General features: G+C 45.5%; 1 protein-coding gene across 7 annotated transcripts in view; it reads left to right on the top strand.

Moving 5' to 3' along the window:
- Positions 1 to 21,238, top strand: part of LOC134356433 (transmembrane protein 241-like) — a 219,683-nt gene that overhangs the window by 174,942 nt on the left and 23,503 nt on the right. For 5 of the 7 annotated variants that reach the window (XM_063067382.1, XM_063067390.1, XM_063067405.1 and 2 more), the window contains one exon: positions 18,432 to 18,496. The exons of the other annotated variants lie outside the window; for them this stretch is intronic. In XM_063067382.1, the coding sequence (XP_062923452.1) occupies positions 18,432 to 18,496 (65 nt within the window). The remainder of the gene's footprint in view (positions 1 to 18,431; positions 18,497 to 21,238) is intronic. 7 annotated transcript variants of the gene reach the window in all.

Raw genomic sequence — 21,238 nt, forward strand, 5'->3', positions numbered from 1 at the left:
TCACGGGACACTTTACAATGACCGATTAAACAGTCTTTGTGGTGGAAAACCCACACATTCCACAGGAATGCCTCGAGCTATAATACATTGTGCTGGCCACTACGCTACCATGGTGCCTAGTGAGGGTTGTTAGCCCTGAGCTGAACCCTCGAACCTGGAGGATCAGTGAAGAGCTCTTAATCTGGCTTCTACCCTGTGATCTGTTTGGTATGGGTGACCTTACCAAGAGCCAAAGCATAAAGCCTCGACTCCAACCAGCATAACTCTGTGGGTCATTGAGGCACACAAGCATCCAAACCGTATGTCAAGGTTGTGGTTATCTTGGAGGATATAGTCACAGAGTCATAGAATACTACCCCTGGTATGGAAACACCAGTGCCTATGAATGGGAAAACCAACAAAAAGTAGTGGATATGGCCCAGTCCATCACAGGTAAAGCCCTCCCTACCATTGAGTATATCTACACGAAGCTTTGATGCAGGAAAGCAGCATCCATTATCAACCATCCCCACCATCCAGGCCATTCTGTCTTCTTGCTACTGCCTAGTTTCATCGATCTGCATCGGGACCATAGCCCTCCATACCCCTCCCATCCATGTACTTTTCTCTTAAATGTTGCAATGAAATCCGTATTCACCACTTCCGCTGGTAGCTGGTTCCATTCTCTCACCATCTTCTGGGTGAAGAAATTTCTCCTCATGATCCCCTTAAATGTTTCACCTTTCACCCGCAACCCACGACCTCTTGTTCTAGTCTCACCCAACTTCAGTTAAAAAAGCCCGCTTGCATTTAATCATAATTTTGTGTACCTCTATCAAATCTTCTCTTATTCTCCTGTGCTCCAGATAATAAAGTCCTAACCTTTTCACTCTTTACCTGTAACTCAGATCCTCAAGTCCTGACAACATCCTTGTAAATTTTCTCTGTACTCTTTCAATCTTATTGATATCAAGAAGAGCTTTTCCTTTGAGCTGGAGGCTGGAGTTGAATCAGTGACCTAAGGATGTCTCCATTTCCTCTACAGTCCTCTGCTCTACCAACTGAGCTATTGAAGGAAAGTTATGTTTCCTTAAATTAAGGATTCTGGTCTGTGGATTAACAAGATGTTAGTCTTACCACTAGACTTTGGTCTAAATCAAGGGGCAAGTGATCAAATGGAAGTGTTGATCCTTCCAGAATTGGAAGCCCTGTAGGTATTAGGGTACAGCCATTAGTGGAGTGACCTTTTTCCCAACATGACTCAGCCAACCTTTTTCAAAGTTAAAAGTTTTATTTCAAAGTTCAAAGATTTATTACGAAAGTAGGCATAAGCCAACATATACTATCATGAGATTCGTTCCATGGAGAAAGCCCGTGAGATTTGGTTGGTAGGTTAATTGGTCATTGTAAATTGTCCTGTGATTAGGCTAGGGTTAAGTAGAGTTGCTGGTGGCATGGCTCAAAGGGCCAGAAGGGCCAGTTCCGCATTGTATCTTTAAATAAATAATTACCACTCTGGCTAACTAGTTGCATAATTTTGTTTTATTATTGCAGTAACAATATTATAGCTTGAGTTTGCAAATTTTTATTTATGATTGCTAAATACTTTCCTTATGGTGAATCCTGCTACAAACCTAGATAATTATATCATCGTTATTGTGTCTAATTATTGCTACCTGCCCATCTCTTCTAGCGAATGTTACAGTAGATTGGATTATTAAGCTCTTGCCTTTTCCATTAAAGATAGAAATAAACACATTATTAATGGTTAGTAGGGAATGAGTTAAAAGCTGGAATGGAGTCGCTAGGTACTCCAGAGACTCTGATGTCATATGAAGTTGGAATCTAAAGCCGAACTCATTACCCATTTCACTCCCTATAATTCTGGCTGAAATAACTTAAAAACAGGAAATTATTGTGCTGAAGTTCTGTAATTACAGAATGCAATTTTTCTCATTTGAGATTTTAAACAAACATAATTTGTACTCTCTGGGTATTTATACATCAAGTATAACTGGATGATGTCATTGGCAAAAGGTAACTAGACACCTAAAGCTGCTGGGGTTAGGCCGTACAGTCAAAATACAAAAATTTTGAAGTACTGATTCAGTAAAATTTCAATAGGCACATTGATGGCAAAAATATGGAGGGTTATGTAGGAGGGAAGGGTTAGATTTATCTTTCGTCATTCAAAGTATATTTATTATCAAAGTACAAAGAGATTCATTTTCTTGTAGGTATTTGCAATAAATACAAAGAAAAAATAATAATAAATCAGCAGTAACTAGTGATAAAATGAGATGAATAGATAGATAGATATACTTTATTAATCCCGAGGGAAATTTGGTTTCGTTACAGCCGCACCAACCGAGAATAGAGCGTAAATATAGCAATACAAAAAACCCCAACAATCAAACACTAAAATGCAAACTATGCCAGATGGAAAGTAAGTCCAGGACCAGTTTATTGGCTCAGGGTGTCTGACCCTCCACGGGAGGAGCTGCAAGTTCCATGGCCACAGGCAGGAACGACCTCCCGTGCCGCCAAGTGTTGTATCACGGTTGAATGTGGCCAAAGTCCAACAGTAAAAAGTTCAATATCCAGTCTGCAAACACGTTCCTCGATCGTAATATACCCCAGATTGCACCATCCGTTGTTAACCAGAACAGTAAGCACCGAACTCCTTTACGCTTACTGCTCTCAGTGCACTTCCGGTCAGCCGGAACGGTATTAAACACCGAACTCCTCTTCTCCAAAAGTCTCTGTTGTCTCGACCCGTTCTTCTTTCCTCGGCTTTGTGATCCCCCTCTGTGTGTTTTCCTCCGATTTTCAGCAGGGGTGTCCACCGCTCTGTTCGCTAAGCCGGCCGGTATTTGCTGGTCCGTGAAATACACAATGCGACCTTGCTTCCGTCCCACCTGTCAGGATGTAACCATTTCCAGCGCTAAAGAAAACCCAAATAAGACTCTCTCTACCGGCATGTTAGAGAGGGTGCAGCATCGACATGTTACCGTGAGAAAAAAAATACAAAAAATAAGGTAAATTAAAAAGTAAGAAGAAGAAAGTAAGAATAGATCGGAACGGCTGCACCAGGCTGCATGCACGAGCGGCGGAAGAGTCCTTGACAGCGAGCCCATATTCAGAGGGAGCAGTTCGGTGGCTGGGGTGAGTGAATTTGAGTGATGTTATCACCTCTGGCTCAGAAGCATGATGGTTGAGGGGGTAGAACTGTTCCTGAATCTGGTGCTGTGAGTCCTGAAGCTCCTGTACCACCTTCCTGACCCAACCATTACTGGTAGAATCTCAGACGGAGGTGAGAAGGGCGAGATATACCAGCTAGTTGAGTAGTGTCGCAGAAGCAACCTTGCACTCAACATCAGTAATACAAAAGAGCTGATCGTGCATTTCGGGAAAGGTAAGATGAGGGAACATGAACCAATCCTTATAGAGGGATCTGAAACAGAGAGAGCCATTTCAAGTTCCTGGGAGTCAAGATCTCTGAGGATCTAACCTGGTGCCAACATATTGATGCAGCTATAAAGAAGGCAAGACAGCAGGCTATATTTCATTAGGAGTTTGAAGAAATTTGGTTTGTCACCTGAATCATTGGAAAACGTGTACAGGTGTACCATAGACAGCATTCTGACAGGTTGCATCACTTTCTGGTATGGGGGGCGGGGCAGGACTGAAAGGAGCTGCAGAAAATAGTAAAGTTAGTCAGTTCCATCTTGGGTAATTCCCTGCATAGTATCCAAGACATCTTCAATGAGCAGTGCCTCAGAAAGGTGGCTACCATTATTAAGGGCCCCAATACCTAGGACATGCCCCCTTCTCATTGATACTGTCAGGAAGGAGCTAGAGAAGTCTGAAGACACACTCAGTGATTCAGAAACGGCTTTTAATCCCCTGGACATTGAACCGATGAACACTACCTCACTTTTTCTTTATATATTGTTTCTGTTTTGCACTATTTTTACTCAAACTATTGAATAAACATATATACAGTGACTATAAAAAGTATTCACTCCCTCCCCCAGAAGTTTTCATGTCTTATTGTTTTACAACATTGATTCACAGTGGATTTAATTTGGCTTTTTTGATACTGACCAACAGAAAAGACTCTTTGGTGTCAAAGTGAAAACAAATTTCTACAAATTGGTCTAAATTTATTACCATTCTTAAACACAAAATAATTGCTTGCATAATTACATACCCTCTTCCAGTCAGTATTGAGTAGATCCGTCTTTGACAGCAATTGCAGCCTTGAGTCTGTGTGGATAGGTCTCCATCAGATTTGCACACCTGGGCACTGCAATTTTTCTCCATTCTTCTTCATAAAATGGCTCAAGCTCTGTCAGGTTGCATATGCATTGTGAGTGTAAAGCCCTTTTCAAGTCCAACCACAAATTTTCAATTGGATTGAGGCCTGGACTCTGACTTGGTCACTCCAGGACATTAACTTTGGTGTTTTTAAGCCATTCCTGTGTAGCGTTGGCTTTATGCTTGGGCTCATTGTCGTGCTGGAAAACAAATCTTCTCCCAAGTCACAAAGAAACATAGAATCATAGAAAACCTACAGCACAACACTGGCCCTTCGGTCCACGATGCTATGCCAAACACGTACTTACTTCACTCAATCTATTCTCATAGGGCATGCTCCCCAATACAGACAACATCCCTGTAAATCTCCTCTGCACCCTTTCTATAGTTTAGACATCTTCCTGTAGTGAAGTGACCAGAACTGAGCACAGTATTCCATGTGAGGTCTGACCAGGGTCCTATAAAGCTGTAACATTACCTCTCAGCTCTTAAATTCAATCCTACGGTTGATGAAGGCCAATGCACCATATGCCTTCTTAACCACAGAGTCAACCTGTGCAGCTGCTTTGCGTGTCCTATGGACTCAGACCCCAAGATCTCTCTGATCCTCCACACAGCCAAGAGTCTTTCCATTAATACTATATTTTGCCATCATATTTGACCTACCAAAATGAACCACCTCTCACTTATCTGGGTTGAACTCCATCTGCCACTTCTCAGCCCAGTTTTTCATCCTATCAATGTCCCGCTGTAACCTCTGACAACCCTCCACACTATCCACAACACCCCCGACCTTTGTGTCATCAGCAAATTTACTAACCCATCCCTCCACCTTCTCATCCAGCTTATTAATAAAAACCATTAAGAGAAGGGGTCCCAGTACAGATCGCTGAGGCACACCACTGGTCACCAACCTTCATGCAGAATATGCCCATCTACAACTACTCTTTGCCTTCGGTGGACAAGCCAGTTCTGGATCCACAAAGCAATGTCCCCTTGGATCCCATGCCTCCTTACTTTCTCAATAAGCCTTGCATGGGGTACCTTGTCAAATGCCTTGCTGAAATCCATATACACTACATCTACTGCTCTACCTTCGTCAATGTGTTTAGTCACATCCTCAAAAAAATTTAAACAGGCTCGTAAGGCACGACCTGCCTTTCACAAAGCCATGCTGACTATTCCTAATCATATTATACCTCTCCAAATGTTCACAAATCCTGCCTGTCAGGATCTTCCCCATCAACTTACCAACCACTGAAGACTCACTGGTCCATAATTTCCTGGGCTATTTCTTTTCCCTTTCTTGAATAAAGGAACAACATCTGCAACCCTCCAATCCTCTGGAACCTCTCCCGCCCCTATTAATAATGCAAAGATCGAAGTCCCACAGTAGCCTTGGGTATATCTCGTCTGGTCCGGGTGACTTATTGAACTTGATGCTTTCCAAAAGCTCCAGCACATCCCCTTCCTTAATGTCGATATGCTCAAGCTTTTCAGTCTGCTGTAAGTCATCTGTATAATCACCAAGGTCCTTTTCTGTAGTGAATACTGAAGCAAAGTATGCATTAATTACCTCCACTATCTCCTCCGGTTCCATACACACTTTTCCACTGTCACACTTGATTGGTCCTATTCTGTCACGTCTTATCCTCTTGCTCTTCACATATTTGTAGAATGCCTTTGGGTTTTCCTTAATCCTGCTCACCAAGGCCTTTTCATGGCCCCTTCTAGCTCTCGTAATTTCATTCTTAAACTCCTTCCTGCTAGCCTTATAATTTTCTAGATCTCTACCATCCTTTCCCTGTCTCATTGGAACGTACCTACGCAGAACCCCACGCAAATATCCCCTGAACATTTGCCACATTTCTGCCATACATTTCCCGGCGAACATCGGTTCCCAATTTCTACTTCCAAGTTCCTGCCTGATAACTTCATATTTCCCTTACTCCAATTAAACGCTTTCCTAACTTTTCTGTTCCTATCCCTCTCCAATGCTATAGTAAAGGAGATAGAATTATGATCACTATCTCCAAAATGCTCTCAGAGACCTGACACCTGACCAGGTTCATTTCCCAATACCAGATCAAGTACAGCTTCTCCTCTTGTAGGCTTATCTACACATTGTGTCAAGAAACCTTCCTGAATACACCTAACAAACTTCATCCCATCTAAACCCCTTGCTCTAGGAAGATGCCAATCAATATTTGGGAAATTAAAATCTCCCACCATGGGGACCCTGTTATTATTACACCTCTCCAGAATTTGTCTCCCTATCTGCTGCTTGATGTCCCTGTTACTATTGGGTGGTCACACCCAGTCAAGTTATTGACCCCTTGCTGTTCCTAACTTCCACTCACAGAGACTCCATAGACAATCTCTCCATGACTTCCTCCTTTTCTGCAGCCGTGACACTATCTCTGATCAGCAGTGCCACGCCCCCACCTCTTTTGCCTCCCTCCCTGTCCTTTCTGAAACATCTAAAGCCTGGCACTCTGAGTAACCATTCCTGACCTTGAGCCATCCAAGTCTCTGTAATGGCCACAACATCATAGCTCCAAGTACTGATCCACGCTCTAAGCTCATCCACTTTGTTCATGATGCTTCTTGCATTAAAATGGACACATCTCAAACCATCAGTCTGAGCGTATCCCTTCTCTATCACCTGCCTACTCTCCCTCTCGCACTGCCAACAAGCTTTCTCTATTTGTGAGCTAACTGCCCCTTCCTCCATCTCTTCAGTTCAGTTCCCACCCCTCAGCAATCCTAGTTTAAACTCTCCCCAGTAGTCTTAGCAAACCTCCCTGCCAGGATATTGGTCCCCCTGGGATTCAAGTGTAACACTTGCCCCAAAAGAGGTCCCAATGATCCTCAAGTCTGAATCCCTGCCCCTGCTCCAATCCCTCAGCCATACATTTATCCTCCACCTCGCTCTATTCCTACACTCACTGTTGAGTTGCACAGGCAGTAATTCTGAGATTACTACCCTTGTGGTGTCCTACTTCTCGGCTTCTTTCCTAACTCTCTGTACTCTGTTTTCAGGACCTCCTCCCTTTTACCACCTTTTGGTACCAATATGTACCACGACCTCTGGCTGTTCAGGATATTGTGGGCGCGATCAGAAACATCCTGGGCCCTGGCAACTGGGAGGCAATCTACCATCTGAGTTTCTTTCCTGTGTCCACAGAATCACCTGTCTGACCCCCTAACTATAGAGTCCCCTATCACTGATGCCATCCTCTTCCTTTCCCTACCCTTCTGAGCCACAGGGCCAGACTCTGTGCCAGAGGCGTGGCTATTGTTGCTTCCCCCAGGTAGGCCGTCACCCCCAACAGTACTCAAACAGGAGTACTTATTGTATATGGGGACTGCCACAAGTGTACTCTCTAGTATCTGACTCTTGCAACTTCCCTTTCCTGACTGTTACCTACTTATCTGTCTCCTGAGGCCCCGGTGTGACTACTTGCCTATAGCTCCTCTCTATCACCTCCTCACTCTCCCAGACCAGACGAAGAGTCATAGAGCTGCAACTCCAGTTCCCTAACCCGGTCCCTAAGGAGCTGCAGCTCGATGTTCCAGGTGCAGATGTGGCCGTCCTGTACAGAACACTGGCCTCACAGACATACTTCCTATTCCTCACAAGTAGTTTACCTCGCCTTGACCCGTTATCGCCGAAGCCACGTTGAACCAAAGATTTCCAACTCTGTCATCCGCTCTATAAAGCTCTTTTCTTTTAAACCCTTCCTGCCAGTCTAACTCGCTGACATCCACGCGCCTGCGCAATCGTGCCTCGATCTCAGTTCTCTTGCAGACTGTATCAGGTTTCCCTCTAGGATTTCCCTGTATTTTGTTGCATTCTACCTTCACAAACCTTCCAGGGCCTGCTGCAGGGAAGCATGCCCAGCCACCACAATGCTTTACTTTATTTTATTGTCGCCAAACAATTGATACTAGAACGTGCAATCATCACAGCAATATTTGATGCTGCGCTTCGCGCTCCCTGGAGTACAAATCGATAGTAAATAGTAAAAATTTAAATTATAAATCATAAATAGAAAATAGAAAAGGGAAAGTAAGGTAGTGCAAAAAAACCGAGAGGCAGGTCCAGATATTTGGAGGGTACGGCCCAATTCCGGGTCAGGATCCGTTCAGCAATCTTATCACAGTGGGAAAGAAGCTGTTCCCAAATCTGGCCGTACGAGTCTTCAAGCTCCTGAGACTTCTCCCAGAGGGAAGAGGGACTAAAAGTGTGTTGGCTGGGTGGGTCGTGTCCTTGATTATCCTGGCAGCACTGCTCCGACAGCGTGCGGTGTAAAGTGAGTGCACGTACGGAAGATTGGTTTGTGTGATGTGCTGCATCATGTTCCAGATCTTCTGCAGCTTCTTTCTGTCTTGGACAGGACAACTTCCATACCAGGTTGTGATGCACCCTAGAAGAATGCTTTCTACAGTGCACCTATAAAAATTAGTGACGGTTTTAGGGGACCTCAAAACCCACTCCACCAGGTTCAGACATAGTTACTACCCCTCAACTATCAGGCTTTTGAGCCAGAGGGGGTAACTTCACCCAACTTCGCTTGCCCCATCACTGAAATGTTCCCACAACCTATTGATTCACTTTCAAGGACTCTTCATCTCATACACTCCATATTTATTGCTTATTGACATATGATTATTATTTCTTTTTGTCTTTTGCTCACTGGTTGAACTCCCAAGTTAGTGTGGTCTTCCATTGATTCTATTATAGTTATTAGTCTATTATAGACTTATTGAGTTGCTTCTGGTGACGTATATGTACCTTGGTAATAAATTTCCTTTGGACTTTGAGTCTGCTCCACCATTCTATCATGGCTGATTTATTATCCCTCTCAAACCCATTCTCCTGCTTCTCCCAGTAACCCTGACCAATCAAGAACTTATTAATCTACCCATTTTAATTGTATCCAAAAACTTGGATATATGAAAGATGATGACATCTCTATGATGAGGTGTCCTATTGTGTCATGTTCCAACAGCCAAAATTATTAGACAGAAAGGTAGGTTATTCTGCTCTGAAAGAAATTTGAAGAATTTGAAAGTAGTTAAATGCACAATTGCGAGAAAGAGCCCTTGCTCTATTCATTACACCAAGCTCTTTCTGAGGGAGAAGATACTGACTTCCAGTACCTTTGTATTTCCAGTACCTAATTTTACTTTTGACCTGTTTAGCTATTCTACTGTTGTGATCCACACCATGTGGAAACAGTTTGCCTCTGATAAATCCTTCAGCAAATTAAGTGCTCCATTAGATTACCCTTGTCCTCTCTATACAGAAAAATAAATGCTCTGCCTAATCAAAAATACAAGAAATTCTTCAGATACAGTACCAGACTCAGGACTCAGGTCTTGGGCTGAAATATCGACTGTTTATTCACTTCCATAGATGCTGAGTTTCTGCAGCATTTTTGTGCGTGTTAGTCTGCCTAATCATCCTGTCTCTATGAGTTTGATGGGCACTTGCTGCTGGTTGATTACCTATTTCGTCAGCACCTTAATTAATACGAATCGTGGTTCTTTTTGGTGCACTTACAATGATATTGTATCAGCTTATTCCTGACAGCTGTCTTAACAGCTTTCAATACCAGTTGTTATTGATGTTTTGCTGTACATGCTTCCCTAGGATTTTTGTTACATATATTTTCTGGATTTTTTTGCATTGCAGAACAGGCCCCTTCTGCCCTTTGAACTGCACCCACCAGAAACCCACCTTTTCAACCCTAGACCCAATCACAGGACAATTTACAATGACCAATTAACCTACTAACAGAATGTCCTTGGATACTTTTGGTACATTGGTACATGCTTTTGGTACATTGGCCTTTATTAATCGAAGTATTGAGTATAAGAACTGGAATGTTCTGATGAGGTTGTATAAGGCATTGGTGAGGCCGAATCTGGAGTATTGTGTTCAGTTTTGGTCACCAAATTACAGGAAGGATATAAATAAGGTTGAAAGAGTGCAGAGAAGGTTTACAAGGATGTTGCCGGGACTTGAGAAACTCAGTTACAGAGAAAGGTTGAATAGGTTAGGACTTTATTCCCTGGAGCGTAGAAGAATGAGGGGAGATTTGATAGAGGTATATAAAATTATGATGGGTATAGATAGAGTGAATGCAAGCAGTCTTTTTCCACTGAGGCAAGGGGAGAAAAAAACCAGAGGACATGGGTTAAGGGTGAGGGGGGAAAAGTTTAAAGGGAACATTAGGGGGGGCTTCTTCACACAGAGAGTGGTGGGAGTATGGAATGAGCTGCCAGACGAGGTGGCAAATGCGGGTTCTTTTTTAACATTTAAGAATAAATTGGACAGATACATGGATGGGAGGTGTATGGAGGGATATGGTCCGTGTGCAGGTCAGTGGGACTAGGCAGAAAATGGTTCGGCACAGCCAAGAAGGGCCAAAGGGCCTGTTTCTGTGCTGCAGTTTCTATGGTTTCTATGGTTCTACTGGGAGGAAACTGGAGCACCCAGAGAAAACGCACAGGGTCATGGAGAGGACGTACAGGTTTCTTACAGATGGCATCGGGATTGGGCTCCGAACTCTGAGCTGTAATAGCATCACTCCAACTGTTACACCACCAAGGTGTCCTATTGTGTCATGTTCCAACAGCCAGAATCACTTGAAAATTCAGTTACAGAATAAATATACTGAAGACAAAAGCCGCAATAACAGGGTAACAGACTTCAAAGAATAGCCACGTACCATTATAACAAACTCATCAGTGCTAATTGTATGCCCACCACCTCTGAATCAAACCACAAAGAACATGTTTCATTACCTAAACCTGTCTTTACATTCCCTCAGAATATGTTTAATGATTATAGTTCAACATCTGCTGTAAACAGAAATTAAGAAGAGCCATGATCTAAGCATGCCTAACATCGTCATACTAACCACTCACTTGCTGCATGAGGAAAAAACAAGGTTTATACATGCCCAGTCTATCACCAAAACTCCTTAAAGTAACCAGTGGCTTCATTGCTTTGCAGTTGCTGGGTCTCTGTGCATAACAAATAGGGGCGAGGGAATCTCATTAAAACCTATTGAATATTGATGGTGGACATGGAGAGGATGTTTCCTATAGTGAGGGGGTCTAGAACCAGAGCCAGAATAGAGGAATATCCCTCAGAAATCAGAGGTGCAAATGGCCTAAGAGTTGTTTTGCAGGATTCCCTAAAGGATAATTTGTAGGGAGAGTCAGTGTTGAAGGCAATTGCAATGTTAGCATTCATTTCAAGATGATAACTAGAATACAAACAAAGGGATGTAATGCTGCAGCTTTATAAGGCATTGATCAGAGTGTAGATGGAGTACTGTGAGCAGTTTTGGGCCCTTATTTAAGAAAAGATGTGCTGGCATTGGAGAGGATCTAAAGGAGGTTCACAAGAATGATTCTGGGAATGAAAAGGTTATTGTATGAGGAGTATTTAATGGCTCAAGGCCTGTACTCACTGGAATTTAGAAGAATGAGGGGGAGACCTCTTTGAAACCTATCGAATATTATAAGTGTAACACTCGCTTCGCCTGGCTTAATCTAGGGGGTGATAATCCCCTTTCCCGGCCAAATTTAATAAATCTCGTTTGGGTGGATGCTACGTGATGTGTCCCCTGTGCTAAATCAGTACCCAGAAATAACAAACAGGACACAATATGCGGTTAAGCGATTAAGATTTATAACTCTTACTTTGACTATGTGGTTAGTAGAGAAACAAAATATAAAAGAAAAAGGCGCCAATCTTATGAAATATTCTGTGCACAGATCGTTGGAGCTCACTCAGCAAGATCTTCTTTCCACCATTCGATCTCCTCAGTGCGTTGCTGACCCCCAGACTCCTCCCCAGAGTCCACCCGGTCAGGCGGCTCACCGACTCGCTCAAGTCGCGTCTCCTCTCTTCATTCCCCTTGCGCCTTCTGGCAAAAGCCTGCGAAAACCAACAGCTTTCAGACACAAAGAAAGAATAACATTCCCCCCATCGGATAGTCACCCATTATCTCTAGTTATAACCCAAACATTGCTGCTACAGAGAAACCATTACCTCATCAGTTAACATTACAGAGAAACTAGCAGTTAACATTACAGAGAAGCCCTTACACTCTCCCCCCACCAAATTTAGTCATGTCCTCATGATGTTGAGATAATTCACCAACCCTTCCTGCAAACACAAAACGCAATCCAGGTGCAGAAAGCAGTGACACAGCTTCCCAAACAGTAGGTATCACGCCCTGTCCCCCAGACGCTACATAGGCCACCCTATCCACTGGTTTCTTAATTTCCTGAGACCTCCATACCCCCTCACCTAACTCTTCAAGCTCAGATGCTACTGGGGATACTTCGAGTCTGCTTGACGAAACCTCCCTCAATCTATCACTCAGGCCCCCCGACAACTCAGAGCCCCCTGTTTCGTGTCCAGGCCCCGCTTCCTCTCCTCCAGGGTCCTGCGGTAACCCAGGCTGCCCACAGATAGCCCCCACCCCACCTCAACTGACTCAGTGGGAGAAAGGCCAGGAGTCTCTTCCTCAAACAATGGGAAGTTAGCAAAAGGCAGAATGTACCACACATCCAGCTCGTTGTCCTCCGAATCAGTATTCCTCTCCTTTTCCTCTGCCCTCACGGTGATGGCAAACTGACACATGGCCTTCACCCCAGGGGCAGGAACGCTCTCCCACTCCTCGTCCATGTCCGGTCCCTCACGCACCCGTCGGGACAAAGCATCCGCATCAATGTTTCGGCTCCCCGGCCGGTACTTCAGGCTGAAATCATAGGCAGACAACGCTGCCAACCACCCGTGGCTCGTGGCATCCAGTTTCACCGAGGTCAGGATATGAGTTAGCGGGTTGTTGTCCGTCCTCACCTCAAACTTGGCCCCGTAGAGATAGTCACTCAGCTCATCCACCACTGCCCATTTCAATGCCAGGAATTCCAACTTGTGCACGGGATAATTTCTCCCAGAGGGCGACAAACTCCGGCTGACAAACGCCACAAGCGTCAACCCGGTGCCCTGATCCTGATACAGGATGCCCCCTCAACCTTCTCGGCTGCCATCCATGTGCAGTACACGCGACAATCGGGGGTCTGCAAAAACCAGCACCGGCACCTGGGTCAGCAACCCCTTCAGTGACTGAAAAGCCTCCTCACATTTTACATCCCACCTCTGTCCAAAGGGCTCCGATGGGTTTAAATATTCTCCACCCTCCAGTCCTTTCTTCCCCCTCCCTTTCTTCCCCAAGCAAGGGTAACCACACAGAAGTTGATTCAAGGGGTGACTCACTTTGGCGTAGCCCTTCATGAATCTCCAATAATAACCACAGAACCCCAGGAACGAGCGCAGAACGCTCACAGTCTGGGGCCTTTGGCAGACCTGGCACTTGTCCAGGGAAAGTTTTAACCCTTCAGCCTCCAAGCGGCCGAGCACCTGCAGTAGCCTTACTTCATGTTCATCCAAGGTAGATCCAAATACACCAAGACGTCAAGCAAGTTCATACCCCCCACCGCCTTCTCCATGCCCTGCTGGAGGGTTGCAGGGGCTCCTGATATGCCCTGGGGCATCTTTTCGAACTGGAAGAATCCCAGGGGACATATAAATGCCACCTTCTCTTAGTCAGCCTCACTCCTCGGGATCTGGTAATATCGACTTCTCAGATCCAGCACATTAAATCACTTTGCACCACTCAGACAGACCAGCGCGTCTTCGACCCTTGGGACTGCATACTGGTCAGATGCGAGTCCTATAGTCCACACACATGCGTACCTTCCCATTCTTCTTCTGGGTCACTACTATTGGGGATGCACAGGGGCTTCGGGACTCAGCGATGATCCCAATTTCCTTCAACTCACACAAATACTGCCGCACGTCTTCCACGTCTGCAGGGATCAGTCGCCGCAACCTCTCCCCAAATGGGGTGTCCTCAGTGGTCAACTTTTCCCCCTCGTGATATTCCGGAGCGTCCACTAAGAGGACTTTGCCCTCAGACACTCCAGGAAATTTTAGAGTCCCCATCACTCTCGCTACTTCCCTGGGCCATACCACCATTGGCTTCGACTGGGTGAACCACACAGTCCCTCGTTTAAATTCGGTTCCCGGCCCAATGCTGCCAAGGTGCAGGCTCGAAGGGCCGAATGGTCTACTTCTGCACCTATTGTCTATTAACTATTGTCTATAAGCACGTCCTCAAAAGCAGCTCAAAACACTGGTTGCCTGAACAGTATTCCCAAACAGCTCTCACCAGCCGCCTTCTTGCAGACCCCCATGAGCATCCTCACAAGGTGGGTGTTGGTCCCTTCCAGAATCAAAATGCCACCCGTCTCAACAGGGTCCGAACAAATCAGCACTAATGATTCCAGAACCTCAGATACCCACACATCGGCCTCCGAGAACTCCAGTTCCACTGACCAATAACCAATGTAGGGATAACCACCAGCACTGCTACCCCAAATCTCCAGTGCCCTGAATGGCGTCAAGGGTAAATGCTTCAGATACCGGTTGTATAGCGATCGGTACAGTAACTTGACCTGCGACCCGGTGTCGAGTATGGCTTTAGCATAGATTCCTTCTATCCGTAGTGACAGGCTGGAGTGTGGTCCCACTAAACATTCAGGAATGGGGTCTTTTGCTTTCGGGAGTTCCTTGGTACAATGCTGGGAACGTGTTCCCCCAGAGACACCAGGCCGTCCCTCAGTGGGTCTCTGCTAAGTTTCCCAACACCTCTCCCCGCTTAGATACCCACAGGCTTACTCTCCAAGGGGCTTCCTGCTGCTCACATTCCCGCCGGAAGTGTCCCTCTTCCCCACAGTTATAGCACACGCTACCGGCTGCCCCTCTTCCTGCAGAACCCCAGCCGCCCGCAGCCTTCTGCGTACTCCGTCCCCTTGGCGGGGGGGGCGCCTCTTTACCAGTCCTATCATACAGAGGGTCCACACCTGCTGTTAACACCCGGGACATCTCAGTTCTAAGCTCTGCCACTTCCCCAGAACTCAGTTCCGGCAGCTGCCTGTCAGGCCATGGCCCCGCCTCACCTGGGTCACCAATAGGCGCTGGCAGTCCCACCGCTGTTACGTCAGCGCTAGTCTGAACTAGAACAAGGTCTCAGCCCGCCATTTTATCAAACTTTCGCACTACGATTTCAACTTTGCCACCAGCTTTAACCATACTCAGAAATCGAATTAACAGTTCATCCGGGGTATGAATATCCACCCCACTCAACGTGCACACATTACTAACCACAATCCCACAGAGGTACACCAGCACTGATTTAAACAGGGCAATCAAACAGCATCCAGCGGAATCAATCCCGGACGAGCCCCCACATTGTAACACTCACTTTGTCTAGCGGCTTAATCTAGGGGGTGATAACCCCCTTTCCCGGCCAAACTTAATAAATCTCGTTTGGGTGGATGCTGCGTGATGTGTCCCCCGTGCCAAATCAGTACCCAGAAATAACAAACAGTAGACAATATGTGGTTAAACAATTAAGATTTATAACTCTTACTTTGACTATGTGGTTAGTAGAGAAACAAAATATAAAAGAAAAAGGTGCCAATAGTCATTAAACAGTCTGTGCACAAATCGTTGGAGCTCACTCAGCAAGATCTTCTTTCCACCATTCGATCTCCTCGGTGCGTCGCTGACCCCCAGACTCCTCCCCAGAGTCCACCTGGTCGGGCAGCTCACCGACTCTCTCAAGTCGCGTCTCCTCTCTTCATTCCCCTCGCGCCTTCCGGCAAAAGCCTGCGAAACGAACAGCTTTCAGACGCAGAAGAAAGAATAACATTTCCCCCATCGGATAGTCGCCCGTTATCTCCAGTTATATCCCAAACATTGCTGCTACAGAGAAATCATTACCTCATCAGTTAACATTACAGAGAAGCCCTTACATAAGGCCTGGATAGAGTGAATGTGGAAAATGTGCTAAAGTGGGAGAGTCTAGGACCTGAGAGCACAGCCTCAGCATTGAGGGACATCCATTTGAAACAGAGATGAGAGGAATTTCTTCAGGCAATGGATGGTGAATCTGTGGAATTCAATGTCACAGACGGCTGTGAACGCCAAGTCATTGGGTGTATTTAAAGTGGAGGGTGTTATGTTCTTGATTAATCAGGGCTTCAAAGCTTACAGGGAGAAGGCAGGAGAATGGGGTTGAGAGGGATAATAAATCAGCCATGATGGAATAGAGGAGCAGACTGGATGGGCCAAATGACCTAATTTTGCTCCTGTGTGTTATGGTCTTAGTTCCTTCCCTCCAGTCCAATGTGGATTCTCTCTTTGAATCGATAAAAGTGAGGGCTATGGCCAGTGGCACTAAGCAGATTACTAATTTGGCATGAACTAGATGGGCCAGAGGGCCTCTTTCTGTGATGTAGTGTTGGATGACTCTATATATCAAAAACCATTATTCACTGCCAAAAGTTAATGAATTACCAGGCCACCACTGATCCATGAGATTATCGTACATCCAAGTGATCCATTACTGAATCAGTTGATGAAATTCTGGCATTTTGTGTGTTACTCCTGATCTAAAGCATCTGTATATCTCTTGTGATTATCAATGTTCTGATAACTACTTTTACATGACCAGCTTCAGATTAATTTCTTGATTGACAATGTTTATTTGGTAACAAGACAAATACCACAGATTGAGTCAATATAAATTTATTAAAAGCTGCAGATCTCTCATAATTCCAGGCACATTTTCAGAGCTTTGGTTATTTCCCTGTGTTCTGCCTTGTGCCATGTTTGCACACACGACGGCTGCATTCTGACAGGGCTTAGCATTCCAGAACATTTGTATATCCACCCTACCAATTGTTCACACATTAGAAAGCTACAGCTACAGTAGCAAGATAGTAGGGATAAACTCCCACTACCAATGATGTACATCTCAAACAGCCTCTGACAACCAAGTCCAACTCCTGGACTTCACATGTGACGCAGCTACTTAGCCCAGCGGAACCGTTTCTACTGAGAGAAGAGGCAAAGACAGGTTACAAAGAGGCAAAGACAGGTTACAAAGAGGCAAAAACAGTCGCCTTGGGCAGATGGGGCTCAAGAGCTGTGTTTGGCAGCTCATCTAGAAGGAAAACTCTGATCTCAAGCCTCTGCTGCCTTGTAGCTACACCAACTAAAAGTAAAGGCTTCTGGAGTAAACACCAAGGAAAAATCCGGAGCTGGATTTCTGAAGGCAGGCCTATGAGGGGAGGGGGAGCCTGTCTCAGGGAGAGGGGGGAGTCTGTCACAGGGAGAGGGGAGTCTGTCACAGGGAGAGGGTGGAGTCTGTCACAGGGAGAGGGGGAGTCTGTCACAGGGAGAGGGGGAGTCTGTCACAGGGAGAGGGGGGAGCCTGTCACAGGGAGAGGGGGAGTCTGTTACATGGAGAGGGGGGAGCCTGTCACAGGGAGAGGGGGAGTCTGTCACAGGGAGAGGGGGGAGCCTGTCACAGGGAGAGGGGGGAGCCTGTCACAGGGAGAGGGGGAGTCTGTCACAGGGAGAGGGGGAGTCTGTCACAGGGAGAGGGGGAGCCTGTCTCAGGGAGAGGGGAGTCTGTCACAGGGAGAGGGAGGAGCCTGTCACAGGGAGAGGGGGGAGCCTGTCACAGGGAGAGGGGGAGCCTGTCACAGGGAGAGGGGGGAGCCTGTCACAGGGAGAGGGGGGAGCCTGTCACAGGGAGAGGGGGAGTCTGTTACATGGGCAACAGCTTCCTCTCAGTATCATGCAAATCATATAGCTATCTAGAACTCAACATCCATGTTCGACCCCGACCAACCTCCACTGTTAATTTCTAACTTTAGAGTAACGTCGCTGTTAATTTGACATTGTAATGGCATAATAAGTGATTGAATATTATCAGATGCATCACTAAGATTCATTTTCTTATGGGCATTTACAAGAAAGTAAAGAAATAGAATAGAATTTATTAACAACTCTACATCAGCAAAGACTAACAAACAGCCGGTGTGCAAAGGAAGATAAATTATACAAATAGATAAAGGCTGTCTGTTGTAATTTCACACAGAAAGTTGTTCATTCCAATAAAGTAGAAAAGCAAATAATATATGATAGGAAATTCCTATTTAATAATTGTTTTTGGTTGTGCTGTCAGGTTTTGGCTGCATGCATGTCATTGGCTGTCTTTCAGTCTGATTTGAATATTGCGACAAGTTGCTGGTAAGTAAATAATTCATTGCCTCGATACATTTAGGATCTTGCTAACAGTTATTATGTGTGTAAATTATAAATTGTGGTTGACGTAAGGTTTTCCTTTCCTGTCTGTAGGTCCATATTACTGCAGATGTTTATACGGCAAATCTTGTAGTGTCAGAGAGCACTACAGTAGCCCACCTGGTCCATTTTGCCCAGTCCATCAACCTGCACCTGGACCATAGTGATAATCCCAATGTGTCCGAGAGTCATAGAGAGGTGTAGCACAGAATGGCGGGCAGTGACTAGTGGGATACCGCAAGGCTCAGTGCTGGGAGCCCAGTTGTTTACAATATATATTAATGACTTGGATGAGGGAATTAAATGCAGCATCTCCAAGTTTGCGGATGACACGAAGCTGGGCGGCAGTGTTAGCTGTGAGGAGGATGCTAAGAGGATGCAGGGTGACTTGGATAGGTTGGGTGAGTGGGCAAATTCATGGCAGATGCAATTTAATGTGGATAAATGTGAAGTTATCCACTTTGCTGGCAAAAATAGGAAAACAGATTATTATCTGAATGGTGGCCGATTAGGAAAAGGGGAGGTGCAACGAGACCTGGGTGTCATTATACACCAGCCATTGAAAGTGGGCATGCAGGTACAGCAGGCGGTGAAAAAGGCGAACGGTATGCTGGCATTTATAGCGAGAGGATTCGAGTACAGGAGCAGGGAGGTACTACTGCAGTTGTACAAGGCCTTGGTGAGACCACACCTGGAGTATTGTGTGCAGTTTTGGTCCCCTAATCTGAGGAAAGACATCCTTGCCATAGAGGGAGTACAAAGAAGGTTCACCAGATTGATTCCTGGGATGGCAGGACTTTCATATGAAGAAAGACTGGATGAACTGGGCTTGTACTCATTGGAATTTAGAAGATTGAGGGGGGATCTGATTGAAACGTATAAAATCCTAAAGGGATTGGACAGGCTAGATGCAGGAAGATCGTTCCCGATGTTGGGGAAGTCCAGAACGAGAGGTCACAGTTTGAGGATAAAGGGGAAGCCTTTTAGGACTGAGATTAGGAAAAACTTCTTCACACAGAGAGTGGTGAATCTGTGGAATTCTCTGCCACAGGAAACAGTTGAGGCCAGTTCATTGGCTATGTTTAAGAGGGAGTTAGATATGGCCCTTGTGGCTACGGGGATCAGGGGGTATGGAGGGAAGGCTGGTGCAGGGTTCTGAGTTGGATGATCAGCCAAGATCATAATAAATGGCGGTGCAGGCTCGAAGGGCCGAATGGCCTACTCCTGCACCTATTTTCTATGTTTCTAGAACCAGGCCCTTCGATCCATCTAGTCCATTCTGTCTCGTCCCATCGACCTGCACATGGACCATGGTAATATTGCAATGATGTTGTTGTCTTTACAAAAGTTAAACATGTGAGCAGGAGAGAGTTATCATCTCTCTGTTTTCTGATCTTGTTGGCCCCATCCCAGCTTTCTCAGTGCATAGGCTCTCAGAGCAACGCCTAGAGTCAGCTAACAATATACCCTTGTGCTGATGAGCTGAGCTGCAAAGCTCAAACAGATCCACATAGACACTTCCCATTATAGATACTAAGGCCCTGTATGGGAGGTTGGACCAAAACGTGCAATCACTTGGCATTCGAGATGAGATAGTAAATTGGATTATGTTGACTGGCTGCATCACAGCCTGGTATGGAAACACCAAAGCCCTTGAACAGAAAATCCAAGACTGAATGCTCCTCTTGCGGGACGTGGGAAGGCAGAGAGACTTCCATTGTCCCTTACAACTTCACCTGCAGGAAGTGCATCGAGCTGAAGCTTCTAACACTCCATATTAAGGAGTTGGAACTGGAACTGGATGAATTCCAGATCATTTGGGAGGCTGAGGGGGTGATATTTAGGACATATGGGGAGGTAGTTACACCTAAGGTGTGAGACACAGGTGACTGGGTGACTGGAAGGGGTAAGGGTTTAAACAGCCACTGCGGAGAACCCTTGTCACCATCCCTCTCAAAAACAAGAATATACTTTGGTTAGACCATTAAGACCATAAAACATAGGAGCAGAATTAGTCCATTGAGTCTGCTCCACCATTCCATCATGGCTGATCCCAGATCCCACTCAACCCCATACACCTACCATCTCGCTGTATTGTTTGATGTTCTGACTGATCAGGAAACTGTCAACTTCCGCCTTAAATGTACCCATGGACTTGGCTTCGACTGCAATCTGTGGCAGAGCATTCCATAGATTCACCACTCACTGGCTAAAAAAATCCTCCTTACTACCGTTGTAAAAGGTTGCCCCTCAATTCTGAGACTGTGCTGTCTAGTTCTGGATGCCCCCACCATAGGAAACATCCTCTCCACATACACCCTATCTACTCCTTTCAGCATTCAGAAGGTTTCAATGAGATACTCCCCCCACTTCCCCCGCATTCTTCTAAATTCCACTGAGTACAGGCCCGAAGCTGTCAAATGCTCCTCATATCTTAACTCCTTCCTTCCCGGAATCATCCTCATGAACCTCCTCTGAACTCTCCAATGACAACACGTCCTTTCTGACAGATGAACATATGGGGCCCAAAACTTTTGACAATACTTCAAGAGCGGCCTGACTAGTGTCTTACAAATGCTCAGCATTATCTCAGAATCCGGTTTATTATCACCGGCATGTGTTGTGAAATTTGTTAACTTAGCAGCAGCAGTTCAATACAATAAATAATATAGAAGAGTGGAAAAAATA

Source organism: Mobula hypostoma, chromosome 1 (assembly GCF_963921235.1).
Source record: "Mobula hypostoma chromosome 1, sMobHyp1.1, whole genome shotgun sequence".
Taxonomy (NCBI): Eukaryota; Metazoa; Chordata; class Chondrichthyes; order Myliobatiformes; family Myliobatidae; genus Mobula; species Mobula hypostoma.